At 36.8% G+C, this 21,887-nt stretch overlaps 1 protein-coding gene across 2 annotated transcripts in view; it reads left to right on the top strand.

Annotated features, from left to right (window-relative positions):
• The window catches only part of LOC115215587 (epidermal growth factor receptor), a 190,661-nt gene extending 169,392 nt beyond the window's left edge, over positions 1 to 21,269 (top strand). For both annotated transcript variants that reach the window (XM_029784797.2, XM_029784798.2), the window contains 8 exons: positions 2,161 to 2,252; positions 3,689 to 3,764; positions 4,495 to 4,641; positions 7,762 to 7,859; positions 10,616 to 10,792; positions 12,145 to 12,364; positions 17,928 to 18,080; positions 20,071 to 21,269. In XM_029784797.2, the coding sequence (XP_029640657.1) occupies positions 2,161 to 2,252; positions 3,689 to 3,764; positions 4,495 to 4,641; positions 7,762 to 7,859; positions 10,616 to 10,792; positions 12,145 to 12,364; positions 17,928 to 18,080; positions 20,071 to 20,333 (1,226 nt within the window). In that variant the 3' untranslated portion in view covers positions 20,334 to 21,269. The remainder of the gene's footprint in view (positions 1 to 2,160; positions 2,253 to 3,688; positions 3,765 to 4,494; positions 4,642 to 7,761; positions 7,860 to 10,615; positions 10,793 to 12,144; positions 12,365 to 17,927; positions 18,081 to 20,070) is intronic.
• The last annotated feature ends 618 nt before the right edge of the window (positions 21,270 to 21,887 follow it).

Raw genomic sequence — 21,887 nt, 5'->3', positions numbered from 1 at the left:
ACTATGCATGGGTTCAGGACATCCATATACCACAAGCCAACTTTCACTGGATGATACCACAACTTCAATTCTCACCATCCATACAGTGTAAAGATAGGGATTGCTTAGTGCCTAAAACATCGAGCAAAGAATATGAGTAGCGATCCTGCTACACACCACAAAGAAATTATCAAGCTAAGTAACCATCTATTAAGCAACAACTACCCAAAAAGCATACTATCCACTCCAATTAGGAAGAGGAGAGGGGATGGAACCCATTAATTGACCACAGTCTGTCTATCCTATGTGAAAGGCCCCTCAGAAAAGATATAAAAGATATGCAGTCCATATGACATCAGGATGGTATTCAAAAGTAATACAACACTTCACAAATATCTCCTTCGAGTAAAACCACCAGTAGAAGAGAATATGACCAAAAACTGTGACATGAGGAGATGTTGAAAAATTGGGAATAGCTGATCATGTATGGAAAAGCAGAGACTACCTTCCCTTGTGGGATGAGGTTAAAATAATAGACAGAGAACACCACTGGAAAATACGAAAACTAAAAGAACCAGCACATATACTAGGACACAATAACCTCCTAAGCAGACCTAGTGCAGATATGAGTAGAATATGGGAACTGGTATTAAGGAAGGATAGGAAAATATCGGGTTTATAAGCCATAAAATTCACTCTATAGCTGCCTATGGGCATATAGCGTAATGGTTAAGAGTGCGGGCGACTAACCCCAAAACTGTGAGTTCAGTTCCAGGCAGTGCCTTGAATAAATAATAATATTATTAATAATAATAATAATAATAACAATAGCAGAAAAAGTACCTTAGGGTTCAAAATTCTACCAGGACACCTGATGAAGGCTGGAGAATAAATCAGCTATAACATTGTAGTAACAACAAACAAAATGAGGACACATATCCATCCAATGTAAATAATGCTCATATATAATTAAATGCTAAACTTCTGGAAAGTTTTACACATTTTAACAGTTCAAGTGATGAATTGGGTCTGTCATCTTCGAATTAGCTTTCTCCTTTCTGGTTTTGAGAAGCCTAATTTCTCAAGATTGGTATTTAGGCAGTGTGGTATGGACCTCAGAGCCCCAACAATTACAGGTATAAATCTGAACTTGTAATCTGGATAGAGTAACTGCAGATTTCTCAATATTTCAGCGTAGGTGTTCTCTTTTTCACTGATCTTCAGTTTTATGTTAACATCAGCTGGGCAGCTAATTTCCACAACTGTACACAGTTTCTCTGCTCTATCCCAAATTGTTATATTAGGTCTGTTGTGCTTACATTTTATTGAGGTCTTCACTGGAACATTCCACCAGTACTTCTTTTTATAATGAGTGGCTATGGCTTCTTCCAAACTGTGGGTTTTTATTTCTTTGTCCTTGGGATATTCTTCCGATGGATTTCATTATAGTGTCCTAGCTACAACATCATGTCTCATCGGTAGATAATACCATGATGACATTTTCAGACAACTGCTTATGATGTGGGTGATATCTCTGGTGTTAACTCCACAAAGTCTGCACCAGTTGTCACATTTTACTGCTTTTCCTGCAACTCTATCCCTTTTATGCATCAGTTACTTGGCTGATATTTCCTGTTCCTGGATTGCAAACACATACCCTTCAAAGTGGGAGGTAGTAATCTGGCTATTGGTCCATGATAGACTGCTTTCATGATCAATGTTACTATCATCTCAGAGCTTTTTACTAACATAGCCATGCGTAGTTTTCTACTTGTATATGTTCATCCTTTTATATGATGATATGTTGCTGTAGAGTCATGCAACTTCTTTAGGCATGTATTCTAGATTATTAGATAAAGAATCTTGCTCAAGGAGCTGCCTTCTAAGTCTTATGATGTTATCAGCCTCATGTATGCAAACTTGGTCAAAGGATGGACTTCAACAATTGGTGGTTAAGTGATGTCACCGAAGGGATAATGATATGAGATTCAAAGGCATTTTGAATCGATGTTAAGCCTTTGCTGCCTTGTTTTCATTTCAGGTGGAGGTAGTCAAGTATGTAGGTACTTATGCAAGCATGTATGTATGTTTGTATGTATGGAGGCATGCATGTATGTAATATATGAGTAACCATAAGTTATATTTCATATTTTCAATGTATCACTTGTTTTTGTGTTTCAGTGCAAACTCCTAATCAAATAAGGATTACAGACTTTGGTTTAGCCAAATTACTTGACTATAACGAAGAAGAATACATTGCTGCTGGTGGCAAAGTGAGTCTCAATTATTGATTTATTGATCTTTCTAATTACTGTGTCTTTAAAGAAATTTACCCACTGCTTATATCCTACCTACTTTATCAGTCTTTCTCTGGCCCTCTCTCTTTTTAACTTTCTTTTACTCAGTAGATCTCACTTTCCTTATCTCTCTCTTTCCCCTTCTCTCTCTCAAGTTGGTATGTTTTAGTTGTAGGTTGAGTTTCTGACCTTTTTAACAAAATCCTTCTGTGGAGGATGAGAGGTTGGATGGATTAGAGAATTCCAGAAAATACTGATTGCAGTTGTTGCACATAAATGAGAGGGAAATGATTTGAAAGAGGGAAAGTGGTGGGAGAGAATTTGAATGGAAATGAAGTGGGGAGAGGATAAGAGTAATAAAGGATGGGAAGTGGGGGAAGAAATAGTAAAAGGCAGGACTGGGGTGCTTTTCTTGGCAGCATTACTCTTCTCATTGGAAGACAACAGTATTAAACATACACTCACTCATACACACATAATTCTGTCAGAAAATTATGAGTGTGACCATCTAATCAATATTTAGCAAAAATTTCTCTCTATAACCCAGTGTAACAATGGATCATCATCATTGTTTAACGTCCGCCTTCCATGCTAGCATGGGTTGGACGATTTTGACTGAGGGCTGGCGAACCAGATGGCTACACCAGGCTCCAATCTTGATCTGGCAGAGTTTCTACTGCTGGATGCCCTTCCTAATGCCAACCACTCTGAGAGTGTAGTGGGTGCTTTTACATGCCACCGGATATATTCACATTCTGACAATCAAATACCATATTGCCATAAAACGATCAAATGATGGTTTTATGGTGTTATGGAATACCACTAAGTTACATGCACATTTCTGGTTCTTTAGCCTTAAAACAAAGAAACCATCCTTAGTCAAAACAGTTGGTTGATTCATTGGGTGCAGAACTTTGAAAATCCAAACAATTATATAGCTATTCATTCTTAGTACATTCTACCAGATTCAGATGTGAATATCTGATTGTGCTCTTTTTTTATTCATTGGTCCAGTGGGGGTAACTTTGACTGAGGAAACACAGAGGTATCATAAAGTCCCAAACATCTGTGAATCACGTGTTATGAACAGGCATTGTCAAAAGGGAAGAGATGTTTTCAGGTGACAAAATAACAGCACCAAACAGATATTCCTGCTCAAATCTGCCTGAATATATTAAGTGTAAATAAGTATGTTATGCACCAATTAATTAGTTGTAGGAAATGTAGTTAGCTATTTAAGAAAAAAGGAGTACTATCTTCAGCAAGAATCAAATATTCTGAAATAATTTGTTCAAACTAACATTAAAAGAATTTATGTTAAAACAATTAAATCTATTTATGTGTGAGATTAATGTTAGAATTGTGTGGATTAGCTCAGAAGGGATGGCACTAATGTTCTCTTTCTTTTTTAGATGCCTATTAAATGGTTGGCCCTTGAGTGCATCCAGCACAGGATATTTACTCATAAAAGTGATGTATGGAGTTATGGTAAGTTTGATTAATATGCGTCTCTCTCTCTCTCTCTCTCTCTGTGCGTGTGTGTGTGTGTGTGTGTGTGAGAGAGAGAGAGAGAGAGAGAGAGAACAATCATGTTTTGCATTTATTTTAGAGTGTTACCTGTCATATGATGGAAAACTTTGGAAATGTACTTTTCCACCACAAGTGATACCAAGAAATATGGCATCTATACTATAAACTTTTATCAACTTTCCATGCTAGCACTGATTGGATGCATTTCCTCTGTTTGGAGTTAGCACTTATTCAGGTGTGCTGCTCACCTAGACAAGTTGGAGGATCGCATCTTGTTTGTGTGTTTCATTTTTGGCTCAGAGCCTATGGTTGGATGCCTTTTCTAACACTAACCACATTACACAGTGTACTGGGTGCATTTTTTCATGGCACCAGCACTAGGGAATAGTTATATCCTCAACAACCTTACACATTACAGAGTATACTGAATATGTGTTTTTGGTGGCACCAGCACTTGAAGGGTAGCCATGTCCATGACATATATAAAAGTAGCTCATGGCTCTGCATATGTCTGTTCACTCACCAACCTCTTTGCAGAGTAACTGATATGAATGATAGAAGTATGAAATATAAAGAGGTATGATGTTGGGGATGAGTTGAGTAATAGGGTTACTCAGTATTCTTACATTTCTTGTTAATTATCTGAAAACCAATTGCCTGTCAGTGTTTGCTTGTTATTTTTTTTCAGGGGTTACTGTCTGGGAGCTGTTTACGTATGGCCAGCGACCCTATGAAAGTGTTCGAGCAGCACATGTACCAGATTTGTTAGAAAAAGGAGAACGTCTACCACAGCCAAACATTTGTACAATCGATGTGTACATGATAATGATTAAATGTAAGTGATATCCTCTCTTAATTCCTTTGTACTTTAAACTGAAGATGTCTTCTAAAGTTCTCAGAATCCCTCTCTCTAGTCATTTATTATATCTTGCCTCTAATTATTTGCTCATTAAATCTGTGATTATTACATGGATTCTAAGGAATAAATGTGAAGTCCCCTTTCAACTGTTTTGCATATTAAACTGAGTTTCTCTACTGGGCTCTATTCAGTGCTTCCATTTCCCATGTCTTCAGGTTTATCTTGCATGCTTTCAAGAACATTATATTTAGAATACAGAGAAATCTACCTCTCTACCTATTTATTTCAACCGCTCTGTCTTGTTTTATCATCATGCATGTATACAGACATAAAAAAGAGCTAACATATGTATGTGTGTGTATGCATGTATCTAACTATTTCTGACTTTGAGGCAGCCAAAATTAACACCCTGAAGGAGAAAAGAGCCCAGTTTAGTGCTGGGTTCACTCTACCCTCAAATGATTACAGCAATGTCTGCAACTGAATGAGGAAACCCCAAATTGGTCTGAATGCTCTTCTATAATTACTGAATGAAAGAGAACAGTAAAGTAAATGTTGGTAAATAAAATAAAGTAATGATAATGATGATGCTGCTGGTGGTGGTGGTGGTGGTGGTGGTGGTGGTGATAGACCCCTTAGCACAACTATTTCATAATGATGTAATCTATATCTTTATCATTCTGTATTTCAAAGTACTAAAATTGTTGTTAAGAGGCTTTCAAAATTAGATGGTTGTGTGTGTGTGTGTGTGTGTGTCTGTGTGTGTGTGTGTGGCTGTGTGTGTGTATTTTCCTCTCAATTAAGGTACATGGTCTTGTGGTTAGGGTGTTGCAGCTTCAAATCCTAGATTTGAATCATGATAGCGGTTTCAAATCCTAGACTGAGTGGTGCATCATATTTTTGAGCAAAATACTTCATTTTGCATTTCTCCAACCCATTCAACTATAAGCAAGTACCTGCCACCCTTTCTCAAAATTTCAGGCCTTGTACCTATAGTTGGAAGGATAATTACTGAATTGTCACCACTACTGTAGCTAGAGTGTATGCTGCCTTGACCCCACAAAAAACACATATTGCCTACTGCAATAGCCTACAACAGGATGAAAAGTGCTGCCCAGGGCAGACCACCCCTACAGTCCCCTCTAGCTATGCTAGAATTGTCACTGATATTTAACCCTTTTTTTATCTAATTGCTGTTGAAATACTGTTATATCCTTAAAATGTTGGATTGTTATAACGCTCACTTTGGTATACAGTATACTTAGTAAAACCAGTAAAGACATGACTGTCTCTGACTGCCTACTATGTACTCTGGTACTTCACGTACTTCTCTTTACTTATAGTGACTATGTTATTCCATTTGTCCCGTGGGAGGAGTGTACCATTATTACTAATTCCCTACAACATCTTCCCTTTTAAGTTTTTCTTAGGAAGTGTAATTTTATTTAGCAATAATTTTTTTTATTCACTCCACCTCCCTTTTTTGAGTATTTTTCCTGTACAATTTACTATTTTTTGCATTTGGCATCTACTTTAAGGAACTCTGTATGTTTTCTTTCCCTCTCACTTGTATGCCTATGTTCAATCACCTGCAGTGATGTTGGTACTTGAAACGTATCATACAACCATTCCATCAGTTCTTCCAACTTCTTTGGTTCACTTTCCACAAACCTTTTTTCAGTTGGTTCCTGTGTCTCTTTTGTATGCCTTTTCTACTTTTTACCCAATACATCATTTTACCAATGCATTTGGCAATTACACTATCTTCCCAACTCTGCTTTCCATTCTTGTATGCCCTCTTTACAGAATTTTGCTATGTCTTTTCTGGCACTTTTTCTTTTCTTGCCAGGTAGCAATATATCAAAGGCTGATTTTATTTTCCTCACAAACATCAGCTCTACTGACGATCTTACCTGTTGGCGTATTCAGACTTGGTGTCACACAGTACACTCTAAAAAATTGTTGTAGAGCTACCTCATCCATAACTTCCTTATTCAATTTTCCATTAGATCTAGGATGGTATGGTGCAGTAGTTATATGTTCTACCATGAACATTTCACTAAATTTTTTAAATTCGTTAGACAGAAATTGCATTCTGTTGTCAGACACTATCTTGTCCGGGATGCCAAATCTTGCAAATAATTCATGTAAAAAATTTATCACAGTTGAGAAGGTTGGTTTTTTACACTTGCAAATTTCAGGTCATTTCAAAAAACTATCAAATACCACTAAGTAGTATGAACTGTTTGAAGGACCAGCAAAATCAATGTGTAGTCTCGATTATGGAACATCTACTTTTGAACAATGTTTACTTTTTATCATGGGCAATTTTTTATTTCAATCCCTAAGCCACATTCAAACCTTAGACACAAAACACTTATAGGCATATTCCCTACTTTGAATAGTTCCATCCACTCTGTACTGAATAAATTAAGTGAACTTTTTAACACATATATCTTTGCCTTTTTCATTTGACCTCGAAATGTTACATTACATACAAATTCAGCAGAAAAATATCTTTTTCCCGAGACATGATGTACTACCTTTTCCAATTTAATTAATTTCAGCTTACTGAAAAAATTTCCAAGTTTTTCCATATATTTCTAAGTTTTTCTAATTTCATTTTAACACTTGTATTTCTGATTTTCACCTTCATGAATCTTCTCATCATTATGATACCAATTTCTTCTGAAGTACTCTGGTACTTCCCATATTTCTCTTTTCTTACAGTGACTAGATTATTCCATTTGTCACATGGGAAGGGGTGTACCATTATTACTAATTCCCTACAACAAATACACTACCTTTATTTTATTTTATTTTTAAGATAACAAAGAATTTAGTTAAGTAACTTTGTTATTATTAAGCTGGTGTTTGGAAAATAAATAACACAACGTTTTGATGGCAGGCTTGTTTTAGATTAATTTAAATTCTGAATTTTATATCATAGAACCAAAGCTGGTCTCAGGTAGGTTGGTATTTCAGGGTTAACCAAAAGATTGTATTTTCCAAACTTATCATTGTTTACGTGTTCTATAAGCAGGATAAAATGAATAACAATAGTAAGTACCAACTCATTTCAATTGTATTTTTCAGGCTGGATGCTGGATGCTGAAAGCAGACCATCTTTTAAAGAATTAGAGGTTGAATTTGGTAAAATGTCTAGAGATCCTGGACGTTATTTGGTCATTGAAGTAAGTCACTTTGATACCTACAATATCCATTGTATACAGTCATACATATCATTGCAGGTGACAGGATTGGACATGAAAATATAAGTTCTTATGTAATCAAGTTGGATGTGTTGACAGATAGGGTTAAGGGTTCTCAGAGACAATGTGGTCGATGCTGGTAGTGCATAAAAAACACATTTTGAGTGATGTGCCTCATGGAGACAATGGCAAATGACTGAGACCTTCAGCAGTATACCATGCCTGAGAAGAAGATTCATCAAACCAAGTGATATCATAGTCATGGCAGATACTGGTGTCACGCAACTGGAACCCATGCTGGTGGCACGTAAAGACACCCATTACACTCTCAGAGTGGTTGGCATCAGGAAGGGCATCCAACTGTAAAAGCCATACCAAATCAAACTGTAGTCTGTTGCAGCCCCTCAACTTACCAGCCCTGGTCAAACCATCCAACTCATACCAGCATGGGCAACAGTCATTAAATGATTTTGATGATGATGATGATTTCAAAGTTGTAAATAATTAATTTTTACTGATTATAAAGAAACAAGTCATGTGATTAAAGGAGAAGTGGATGTTGTCAGGTTATAATTGACAATTATTTTGTTAATTGTTAGTTGTTTGTCTCCATGGTAGAGTTGGTTTTATCATGCTGAAACTTGTACCCTCACCAAAAGACTTGAAAAACAAATAGAATGTTAAGAATAGCTCTGAATGTTACATGGAAAGTTCATTTGACCAACAAGAAGCTTTATCAAGATCTACCCAAAGTGACTGAGAAGATTCAGCAGAGAAGAGTAAGAATTGCTGGTCATTGTGTCAGGCACCCAGAAGAACCTGTGTGTCAACTGGTCTTATGGCAGTCAGTTGAAGGAAGACTCAATCAGGGAAGAAACCGTCTTACCTATGTGGACAATTTGCTTCAGGACAGTGGTTTGGCAAATGTTGACATATTAAGAACATGGATACAGGACTGTAATGGATGGCATGCTCGCATGAAATCTTTGAAGCATCTGGGAGGATGGCCAAATTAAAAAAAAAATTAAGCTATCTTATTAATTGCAGTGCCATTGCTGTGATTATGGTGAAAATCTATAATGATAGATGGAGAGAATTATAACAAGATAGACATTAGCAATAAATGTTGGTTTTTGAATCAGGTAGAAGGTCAGCAGTTTTTGAGGAAACAGGATAATCAATATGATTGATCTCCAGAACTTGACTGCCACTTTATTTTATCAACCAGAAAGAGATGAAAGGCAAAGTTGACTTCAGCAAAATTTAAATTCAGAATGTAAATAGTACAAAGAATTTTGTGTTTTTCTCATGTTCTAACAATTCTGCTAGTATCGTTTTTGTATGGGTGCAGATTTTCTATGACTGGATGTTCTCCTTATTGCTAACCTTCACCTGTTTCCTAACAAAATATTACCCCTTTGTCAGACATGTTTTTACAGAAGATTGGAAATGAATGACAGTGATGCTCATTTTCAAGGTGCCACACAGTAGGACTAAACCCCAAATCATGTGGTTTGGAATGAATCTTGTTAACCACAAAGAAACACCTGCACTCATGTATATTTCACATTTGAATTCCTCATAAATGTACCAAAGTTTCTGCTGCATTTTCTTACAGGGGATTCCATTATTTTCGTTATTTTAAACTCTGTTCACTTTATCTTCCACACTGCCCACAAAACTAGCAATGTTAAGCTTTTGACACTGTTACACATTAGTCAAACAAAGTGACTGCCTCAGGCATTAAAATCCTGGATACTAGAACAAAGAAATATAAAACAAATAAATAGAGCAACAGAGGCAGTATTAATACTTGAAAGGTAAAACATTCACCAATTAAAAGTGGATGTTGTGTTAGAACACACACATACTGCAATATTTATCAAGAGAGAAACCTCTCATATAGTTATTTGGTGCATAAAAGCATATAGCTATCACTACTACTTCCACTGCCAGGACCACCAGGTCACGTGATTTCATCCTCTGCTGGCTTTGTCAATAGTAGATACCTGATTGCATTAAAAAAATAGAGCATCTCAAGCAGTGTTAATACTGAAAGGTAAAATATTCACCACTTAAAAGTGAGTTTTGCGTTAGAACACACAAATACTGCAATATTTACCAAGAGAGAAAACCTCTCATATCGTTATTTGATGCATAAATGCATACCATAACTATCACCACTACTTCCACAGCCAGTACTACCTGATCATGTGATTTTGGAACAAATATAATTTGCTAAGCTTAGCCTTTGGCTAACATAGTGAGCAGCATTGCTGATGGAATTGCTATACCAAGATGCCACTACAGTGCCATCCTGCATAACTTTCAAAGAGATCAAAACGAAAAGGATTACTTGTATATGACTTGACTTGCTGTTCTGAGTAATATGTTTAGTAGAAAAGCTACCACACTGTGATCTGTTGAATCCCTTCTCACAATTGATGTGACCCATCCCACCAAGGCACAGTGTAGTGCAGGCTTTGTCTTACCTTCTATATCAATTGTTTCTCCAACACTTGATTGACATTCTGCCAAAGTTGCTCTGTTTTTCAGCACATAGACATAGGTGACCTTGGTTTCATAGAGCAATACACTTTCACTCTCCCTGCTATTAATGACACCAACTTTACTCCTGAACAAAGACAATGCCCCCCCCCCGCCCAAAATAGCCACTCCATGAAGAATTAATTGAGCCATCAATTTGATGAAACCTTTATCTTTTATGTTTTTTTTAGGGAGATAAATTGATGCGACTTCCAAGTTTAACATATGACAAAAGGGATTTACTCCAGAGCTTAAGTTTAGCAACTGAAGGTCCTGAAGAACTTGTAGAAGCAGAAGATTATTTAATGCCACAGTCATCTCAAGCGGCAGCAGATGGCAATGGAGACAACAATAACGATGGCTCAAAGGTAGGAATCTTATTTTCTAAAGACTTACTTTTTCAGGAAAACTTGGTATTTCTTTTCATTTTTTGTAGACATTTTATTTCTGATCTTTAAATTGATTTAATATTTATTTGATGTCTCAGTAATCCTCTGACTCATTTCCTCCTCTCAAACCATCTAACCCATGCCAGCAAGAAAGTAGACATAAAATACTGATGGTGATGGTGATGATGGTTGTTGTTATTTAAAGGCGCTGTTGTTAAAATGTGTGAAGGCATGTGGCTTACTGGTTAGGGTGTTCGGTTTATGATGATAAGGCTGTGAGTTCAGTTCCTGATGATGTGTTGTATCCTTGAGCAAGACATTTTAATTCGCATTTTTCTAGTCCATTCAGCTGGCAATGAATACCAGCCTCCCCTCTCCACTGATGTTATCTAAGAGAAAAGCAAAGGCTGATACAGCTTGGCACCAGTGATGTCACAACTTATTTCTACAGCTGAGTGAACTGGAGCAACATGAAATAAAGTGTCTTGTTCGAGAACATTACACACAGCTCTGTCCGAGAATTGAACACACTACCTCATGATTGTAAGCCCGATGCTCTAACCACTGAGACATGTGCTTTCACAAAGTCAAGATAAGTGAAAGAAAAAAAATAGAAAAAAAATGAAAAATATCATTATTATTATTATTATTATCATTATTATTACTATTATTAAGGCAGTGAACTGACAAAATTGCCAAAATGCCAAGCACAGGATGCTTAGCGGTGTTTCATCTGTCTTAATGTTTGAGTTTAAATACTACTGATGTCAACTTTGCCTTTCATCCTTTCAGGGCTGATAAATTAAGTACCAGTGAAACACTGGGGTCAGTGTAATCGACTAGTCCCCTCCCCCAAAATTTCGGGCCTTGTGCCTATAGTAGAAAGGATTATTATTACTTCAACCTTAGCGAAGGCGGAGGTATTGTTTTCAGTCATGTTTGTTTGTCCGTGGACAAGATATTTCAAGAACTACTGGATGGATTCGGATGAAACTTTCAGGAATGTTTGGCCTCATGGTTGGCATGAATTGATTAGATTTTGAGAACGATCCAGTATTGGACAAGGATTCTGGATTATTTCGCCGGAATTTTTTACTTAATTTTTGGGAGCAGTTGGGTTCATTTTTAGTATTCTTGTTTGTGAGAGCTGTTGACTTTATTTCAGATATTCTCATTTTATAAATCATTTTTGGGTAATCATTGAGAGGATGTTGGTGTTGCCTTGGCAGAGGTTTGCACTCTCTGGGTGCTCTTGTTGTTATTATTATTATCATTATTATCATCATCGTCATTATTGTTTTCTATGACACTCATCTCATTCCCTTTTGCAGATAGCTTCAGGAAATTCTCCAGAAGATGTCTTTCACCCAGACGCCGGCATTGAAAAGCAAAATGAACTTGATAACAGACGTCGAGAAAAACGTTATGGCCATCTTGAATCAGCAGCAGCCGCTCGACATCAACGACAGATGGATCCCCATCGCAGGGGCCGTGAAGACAGCATTAATTCTCGTTATAGTACCGATCCTATTAAATATTCAAGAGACAGAGGTATTTATATATAAACTATATTCATGTAAATAAGCACATTGCATAAGGTTTTGGCATGATGCCAGGAGAATTCTTTGATGCAGTTTTTGGATTACTGAAAGTTGTCTTGTTTTGAATTTTTCTGTCTTGTACATTTTTTAAAAATTGACATAATTGTGCGTTCTTCAAACATGGAATTCCACTTATTTCTTGAATATGTAAGTGACACCAGTTTCCCCCAATGTGTTGCAAACAGTTACTTTTACAAACAAATGTGAGTGCATGTGTGCTTGCTTATTTGTTTGATGTTTTGTTGGTTTGTTGGTATGTGTGCATCGTCGTTGTTGTCGTCGTCGTCATTATTATTATTATTATTATTATTATTATTTAATGTCCATTTACCATGCTGACATGGATTGAATGAGAGAAACTGGCAAGGCCAAGGGCTACACCAGGTTCCATAGTCTGTTTTGGCTTGGTTTCTACAGTTGGATGCCCTTCCTAATGCCAACCACTCCATAGAGTGTACTGGTTGTTCTTTTACATGGCATCAGCACTCATAATTCGACAAGTTTGACTCAGTGTATTAGTTGAAGTTTCTTAGACATATATCATCCAATTTATCAAATGTCTTGGCATCAGTCTATTCAATCAAGGATGCATTTTAGTCTTGTCAGTAACAATGTGACCTCACTAGTGCTAGTTCCACTCTGTAAAGTGATTGGCGTTATGAAGGGCCTTCAGCCATAGAAATCATGCATCCTAAAACTGAGACATCGTAACAATACATGGTCCTCTAACCCAATGGATTCTCTCAAATTCTGACCAGCATGGAAAGTGGGCGTGGCTGTGAAATGATAATTATATATATACGAGGGGGTGCCCAAAAGTAACCGGCAACATTCTGTGGGATAAGCCCATTGTAGTTCAGGTTTCTGCCACTAGAAGCCACTTGATGCGACCCTCAGGCATCAGTCTGCTGACCGCCACCTTCATGTGAGGTTGTTTTTGCTTTGCAGTACTTCTCCCCTGTTCACCAATTTTTGCAATGGCTGAAACAAAGGAACAACATACTTCTGTGAAATTCTGTTTTCTGCTGAGGAAAACAGTGACCAAAACAGTTCCCATGCTTCAAACAGCTTACAGGGACACTGCCATGAGCAAAACACAAGCTTATGAGTGGTTTCCACACTTTAGGAATGGTCACTTGTCGCTTGAAAACCAACCTCATTCAGAGCAACTGTCGACCTCCCATACAAATGAAAATATCACAAAAGTTCATAAACTTGGAGGACCATTGACGAACAATTGAAAAACTTGTTGGTATGACTGGTGTATTCTGGAGCTTCTCCCAATGAATTTTGAGTGAGGAATTGCAAATGAAAAGAGTTGTAGCAAAATTTATGCCTCACTTGCTCATGAAAGATCAAAAGCAGTCATGACTGAATGCATGTAATGAACTGAAAGAACATTTGGAAGTTGATCTGGACCTTTTTGCAAAAGTCATCACTGGTGACAAAGGCTGGGGCTACAACTATGACCCAGAAACAAAGCAGCAATCAAGTCAATGGAACCATTCAATGTCACTACACCTCCCACCACCAAAAGTGCATCAAGTGAAGTCCTAAGTCATGACGATGCTAATTTGTTTTATTGATGCAAAAGGAAGTGTTCACACAGTATTTGTTCCTCCTGGTCGAACTGTTAACCAGGCATTTTACTTGGCAGTTCTGAAGTGTCTGCAAGACAGGGTGAGACAAAAACGCCCTGACTAGTGGCCAAGTGGAGAGTGATGGTTTCATCACAACAATGTACCTTCACACTCTGCCTTGAGTGTGAGACAGTTTTTGACCAAAAATGGCATGACCCCGTTTACTCATCCTCCCTATTTACCCAGTCTTGCACCCTGCAACTTTTTTTGTTCCTCTAAATGAAAAAAGTCCTAAAAGGGAAACGTTTTGCAGAGGTGGAAGAGGTAAAGAAAAAATGACAGAGGCGTTAAAAGGCATCACTTTGCAAAAGTTCTAGGAATGCTTTGAACAGGGGAAAACATCAGTGCTTAGCACATTTGCAGAAATAAGTTTGGACATTTTAAATACCTTCATGTACATTCAAATCAAGATAGAGTTATAATAGGTACGTTTCAAGTGCGGTACTATGGGTATTTATATTTTGTTGTTTATGAAACTTATGTCTAGGTGGAAGCTAGTCTTACTGTTCAGGTTACATATTGGAGTTTTAGAGTTTTTTCTACCTGAATACCATACAAAATTCTCAAAAGCCCTCCACAGGAGCTAGCCTGAATGCTGCCTGAAGGGCGGCTTCAAGGCTAGAAACTTAGCTGTAAGTCTTATAGGAAGTTGTAAGTCAAACTATAAACTAGCTGTATGTCTATCGGCAAAGTTGGCAGAAAGTGGTCCAAAGGTTGATACACTGACACACTGTTACAGAGATGGAATTCACATTACATGTTGAATGAACAACAAGTTAATGGGACATGGGGTTTAGGTATGGGTGAGAGTGAATAATAGATACTGAGTGTATGGGTATGGGTGTATGGATATATGTCAGGTGGGGAGTTTGGAATGGAATATCGGATAATTAATACATATACAATGAATGTGTCTGAGTCCATTACTTTACACAAGGATAGAGGGCTGCAGATCAGCCCAGTAGTGGGGCCAAAGGCCTCAAAGATATGTATGTATGTATGTATGTATGTATGCATGCACACATATATATATATATATATATATATATATAGGCGCAGGAGTGGCTGTGTGGTAAGTAGCTTGCTAACCAGCCACATGGTTCCGGGTTCAGTCCCACTGCGTGGCATCTTGGGCAAGTGTCTTCTGCTATAGCCTCGGGCCAACCAAAGCCTTGTGAGTGGATTTGGTAGACGGAAACTGAAAGAAGCCTGTCGTATATATATATATATATATATATGTATGTGTGTGTATATATTTGTCCCTCTAGCATTGCTTGACAACCGATGCTGGTGTGTTTACGTCCCCGTCACTTAGCAGTTCAGCAAAAGAGACCAATAGAATAAGTACTGGGCTTACAAAGAATAAGTCCCGGGGTCGATTTGCTCGACTAAAGGCGGTGCTCCAGCATGGCCGCAGTCAAATGACTGAAACAAGTAAGAGTAAGAGTATATATATACTTTTTATCTTATATTAAACTTTTAATACTTTTTGATAGTTATAAATATTTAATAGAATATATATATATATAGAATATATATATATATAAAGAATATAAAAATTTATAAATATATATTAATAATTTTAATTTTAAATTTAAATTTTATATTTTATATATTTTGTATATTATATTAATTATTTTTATTTTTATGCAAATCAAACCATGAAAAACATAGTTTTTCATGGTTTGATTTGCATAATAATGGTTTTATCTCTAATTTATTTATATATATATATATATATATATATAATAATGATATTGGTTTATGTCTATCACTGTTTGAGTTGCTTAATAGTGGTTTTATCTCCAATTTAATTTATATATATATATATATATATATATCAATATAGGCACAGACAAAGGTGTGTGCTAAAAAGCTTGCTTTACAACCACATGATTCTAGGTTCAGTCCCACTGCATGTCACATTGGGCAAGTGCCTCAGGCCAACCAAAGCCTTGTGAGTGGATTTGGTAAATGGAAATTATAAAAAAGGCCCATTATGCATACATGTGTTTGTTTATATTTTTTATTTCAGACATAGTTGTATCTGGAACATAATGCAATATATCTTTACCCTTTTTTTTATCAGTAAATGGTTGCATCTAAATTTTCTTCATTGCCCTCAATGGCTTTAGAAGCCTTTTGATTTTAAAAGAGTAGTGGGACTTTACAGCATTTTTTCCGTCTTTTCTCTTTACCAAAATTGATAGACTTTGCTTTTGAGTTTCTTTTTCTGTTTTTATTTTTTATTTTTTTATTTATGGCAGATTTTTAATTTGCATATTTCTGGTGTCATGTTTTATTGTTTTCCTAACCACAAAATCATTAAATAATTATGGAATTTAACCTAATTTCTGATTTACTTAACTTTAACATTTAACATTTTTTTCTTACTAATTTGTTATTAAATAAATATATTAATTAATTTTCTTTAGTAAGTGCTGTTTGATTTAATCTGAACTTCTGGGTGGTCACAGGATGCTAAAATGCATCAAATTTTTAATAAATTCTGATAAAAGATTTGTTATGACGATATTCTTCAAGGCCAATGCTGATCCAAAAATTCTTTATAAAACTATCATAGTTGCAAGTGTGGCTGTATGATTGAGAAGTTTGGTTCCCAGTTACATGGTTCCAGGTTCAGTCCCACTGCATGGCACTTCTACTAAAGTGCTAGGCCAACTAAAGCCTTGTGAGTGAATTTGGTAGATGGAAACTGAAAGAAACCATTTATACATGTGTGTATGTGTATGTGTGTGTGTGTGTGTGTGTGTGTTTGTGTCTTGTCTTGGTATCATACAATAGTTGTAAATGAGTGTCATAGTTATACAAGTTGTGTATTTGTGAAAACATGTCCGGCTAAGGAGAAATATATTGACTTCAAATGTTGGCGCAAGACCAGCAATTTTGGGGGAGGAGGTAACTTGATTACATCAACCCCCAGTGCTTGACTGGTACCTATTTTATTGATCCTGAACGGATGAGAAGCAAAGCCAGCCTCAGCAGGATTTAAACTCAGAATGTAAACACAGACGAAATGCCACTAAGCATTTTGCCCAGCATGCTAATTATTCTTATTTCTTTATTGCCCACAAGTGGCTAAACACAGAGGGGACAAACAAGGACAGACAAACGGATTAAGTCGATTATATCGACTCCAGTGCGTAACTGGTACTTATTTAATCGACCTCGAAAGGATGAAAGGCAAAGTCGACTTCGTTGGAATTTGAACTCAGAATGTTGTGGCAGACGAAATACTGCTAAGCATTTCGCCCGGCGTGCTCACGTTTCTGCCAGCTCGCTGCCTTGATTATTATTCTACCAGCTTTCCACCATTGCCATGGAGAAACACTGGTTTCAAATTTTGGCACAAGGCCAGCAATTTTGGGGGAGTGGGTAAGTCGATTACATCAACCCCAGTACTTGAATGGTACTGATTTTTTCAACCCCAAATGGAGGAACGACAAAGTTGACCTCGGTGGATTTTGAACTCATAACATGAAGATGGATGAAACGCCACCAAGCATTTTGCCCAGCATGCTAATGATTCTGCCAGTTCACCACCTTCACTATGGAGAAATATTATCTTCAAAGAGTATGAGGCTTAGATGACAGCAAGCGTATCTGGCCATAGAAGGATCTGCCTCCTTAAACTGTCTGACCCATGCAAACATGGAAAAGTGGACGTTAAAACAACAATGATTGATATTTCTTTTAAATTCCAGCCATCTTCATATTCAAGACTCGTTGATTTTATCATTATCCAAAAATGTATAACTTCCTTTCATTAAATCCAGTAAATTCATTTATTAAAACATTTCGACACAAATTCTCTTTATGAAACTGTAAATTTTCCTCTCTGATTTATTGCAGATAACATTGAATTTGACCCAAACCACATGATGGGATATCAGCCCAAACTGGTTCCTACTGCACCATTCCTTTCTTCCCATCAGTTACCTGTTGATGAAGATGATTACCTTCAACCAAAGTCATCAAATCCAGCAGCCTACATTGATTTTAATGGTAACATTTGTGATTGTTATTTGTGTGTGTGTTGTTTTAAGTGTAAGGCGTAAGATTATTGATGTGAGTGTGTGTGTGTCTAAAGGTGAGAGCAGTAGAGTTAAGTGACAGTGTAATGTGGAAAGAAGGAGAGAGAAAGAGTGTGTGCTTGTGTGAGAGAGATGGAGGAGGAGGAAATATGTACAGTGATGGAAGATAGAAGGGACATAGAATAATAAAGGAAGTGGAGAGTGATGGTGTGAGATTGACAGCAATGTAAGGTTGAGATATATGCAGTTGTAATACAATGTTGATTGGCACGTAAAAAGCACCATCCGTTCGTGGCCATTGCCAGACTCGCCTGGCCCTCGTGCCGGTGGCACATAAAAAGCACCATCCAATCGTGGACGTTGCCAGCCTCGCCTGGCCCCCGTGCCGGTGGCATGTAAAATGCACCATCTGTCTGTGGCCATTTGCCAGCCCCGTCTAGCACCTGAGCGGGTGGCACGTAAAAAGCACCCACTACACTCACGGAGTGGTTGGCGTTAGGAAGGGCATCCAGCCATAGAAACACTGCCAGATCAGACTGGGCCTGATGCAGCCTTCTGGCTTCCCAGACCCCCAGTTGAACCGTTCAACCTATGCTAGCATGGAAAGCGGACACTAAATGATGATGATCATCATGATGATCATGATATATATATATATATATATATATATGTGTGTGTATATGTATAGGTGCAGGAGTGGCTGTGTGGTAAGTAGCTTGCTTACCAACCACATGGTTCCGGGTTCAGTCCCACTGCGTGGCACCTTGGGCAAGTGTCTTCTACTATAGCCTCAGGCCCACCAAAGCCTTGCAAGTGGATTTGGTAGATGGAAACTGAAAGAAGCCCATCGTAGAAATGTATATATATGCATGTGTATGTGTGTGTGTCTGTATTTGTCCTCCCAACATCACTTGGCAACTGATGCTGGTGTGTTTACGTCCCTGTAACTTAGCGGTTCGGCAAAAGAGACCGATAGAATAAGTACAAGGCTTGCAAAGAATAAGTCCTGGGGGTCAATTTCCTCGACTAAAGGCGGTGCTCTAGCATGGCTGCAGTCAAATGACTGAAACAAGTAAAAAAGTAAAAGAGAGTATATATATATATATATATATATTTCTTTACTACCCACAAGGGGCTAAATACAGAGGGGACAAACAAGGACAGACAAACGGATTAAGTCGATTACATCAACCCCAGTGTGTAACTGGTACTTAATTTATCGATCCCGAAAGGATGAAAGGCAAAGTCGACCTCGGCAGAATTTGAACCCAGAACATAATGGCAGGCGAAATACGGCTACGCATTTCGCCTGGCGTGCTAACATTTCTGCCAGCTGGCCGCCTTTACACACACACACACACACACACACACACACACATATATATATATATATATATATATATATATGGATGAGAGAGTTGGTATGTGAAAGCACATGGTTGGATGTATAAAAAACAAAATTGAATGAAAAAATTACAGAAGACTTGTATTATAAGGTTAAAAAATATATTAAAATCATCATGTTAAGAAAATATGAAATTTTGTGTATAGTGACATTGTTTTTGGAGAAATTCAGGCCATGGGGCAGTAGTGCCTGGTATGTGGTGTGCTTCTTATCCTAGTGCTGTTTTGTGTTGTTACGTAGTAACCCTTTAGCATTCAGATTACTCAGTTAAATGTAATTCCTATTTATTCACATTGTTTTGAATTAATCATAACATTTTCTTGTAGCTTCCAGATTTTGATGATGCCATTGTTTATTTTTAGAATGACATTGTAGGGTATGTGTGAGAGGCCAGATCTGGTTTGCTTGAACATGAAACCGGTGGAATATTTTGGTCAGATTTTGGCTGGTTTAAATGCTAAGTTAGGTTATTTCACATCTCTAAGTACCAACACAAATATTAATTAACTCTAAAAGTAAAACTTCATTATTTGTTGTTGTTGTTATTGTTTTACAGATACTTACAAGAATAATTATGAACCAACAAATGATGAATTAATGAAAGACATTCTTGGAGCCACCACAATGGCTTCTGTAGAAAATCCTGAATATTTTGAACAGAACAATACAACTGATCCTCTTCCTGGGTCAAGTGACAGTTTCCAAAAAGGGAATGATAATGACATTACTTACTACAATGATGTTTCCAAATTGGACAAAGGACCTCAAGTTCTAAAGCCATTAGTACCAGATGATAACACCTCAGAAACCAAAGTTTGATCTTTGATTCCAAAATAGAGACTACAACAACTATCACAACCAATAAAACAATTCTCTTTTAGCTGAAGCCATCTTATTTCAAATGCCAGCTGTCTGAATCTTAGTTCCATTGAAACTAAGATCGAATTTGAAACCAGACGACATCCTTAATCATTGCCTGATTAGCAATATGAAATGCATAATTAAAATTACATATACTTCATTGGTCTTTGATGCAAAAAAAGAAAATTATAAAGTGTGTGTGTGTGTGTGTGTGTGTGTGTGAGTGAATGAGTGTTTCTATGTATCCATGTGTTTGCATATAAATTAAAGAAATTTGTCATTCCTGGTCCGACAGCTGAACTCAGTATGCCTCTCCAGTCATTTTCTTAAAATGGAAATGATAGTAAAAGAAAAGAAACACAAGTTACCAATAGTTCATCATATGCTTTAAGTAATTGTTTTTAGTTGTGAAATGGTTTTAATTTTCAATGCCAGTGGAAACTATGAATTAGTTTCAATTAAATGCAACCCATTTGAGATAATCTCTGAAACTAGGGATTGTCTTGGAGATAGATCTTACTTTAACAGGGATCATTAAAATGACAGCCCCTATATGTATATATATGTTAGAGGGAGCGAGAAACTATAAATCAGTTTCTCTTTGTTTGGGCCATTATGAAAACTGTTTTTGTATGATAAGAGTGTCCTTAGACCAAGTCTATCTTTCTGGGACAAACTATCAAAATTAACCCACCCACCCCAATAGACAGCGAGAATGTTACATTGTTGACATGATGGAGATATGGAAAGATTCTCCAAAGAGCATTTTCTCTGCCTTGATTTAAAATTATTGCAGTCAAGTCTCAATATAAAAGCTGCGTTGTCTACCAAGGCTTAACAGGGCCATTTAAGAGCATTTATCTATAAATGTTCGTATTATATACACAGAGTCTATCGTTTTTGTTGTTTTTTTTTGTTTTTTGTTTGTTTTTTTATATGCCTTCGTGAATGAATAGTTGGATGTTTGAGCTCAAAGTTCAAGCAGTTGGTCATTTGAGCTGAAAGAGTTAATTCAGAGGGCCAAACACTGGTTTAGTGAACCGGCAAACTGTTTTTCACTATGGAACATATCTTACCCACCAATTTTCATAAATCAGAATTAATTAACTTCCCCGAGTCAAAAATTTAGGTTATCTTCCTTTGTATCCGTAAAGTGAGGAAGGCCATCTTATACCTTTCATGTCCATAATTTGAAGTCAGTTATCCTCTCACTGCTACGTCTTTGAATTTGTGTCATCAATTTAGCATAGTTTCTAAACACCACCATCTCTTCATCAAACCTCACTCTATGGAATTTCTCCCTTAATAACTAAATAACCCCACTTTTATAACACCAAATTATTGTCCTCATTTATAGAACATTTTACTAAATTTCATCAAAGAAATTTTGTCCAAATAATAATAATAATAATAATGATAATAATAATGATAAATAAAATATGATATCAAATTCTTTTTCTGTTTTACATCTAGTTTAACTGTTTCCCAGAGAAATAATTTTTGCAGAAATTA

Source organism: Octopus sinensis, linkage group LG9 (genome assembly GCF_006345805.1).
Source record: "Octopus sinensis linkage group LG9, ASM634580v1, whole genome shotgun sequence".
NCBI lineage: Eukaryota > Metazoa > Mollusca > Cephalopoda > Octopoda > Octopodidae > Octopus > Octopus sinensis.
The sequence above is the reverse complement of the archived record's forward strand: the minus strand, read 5'-3'. Positions and strand labels throughout refer to the sequence as shown.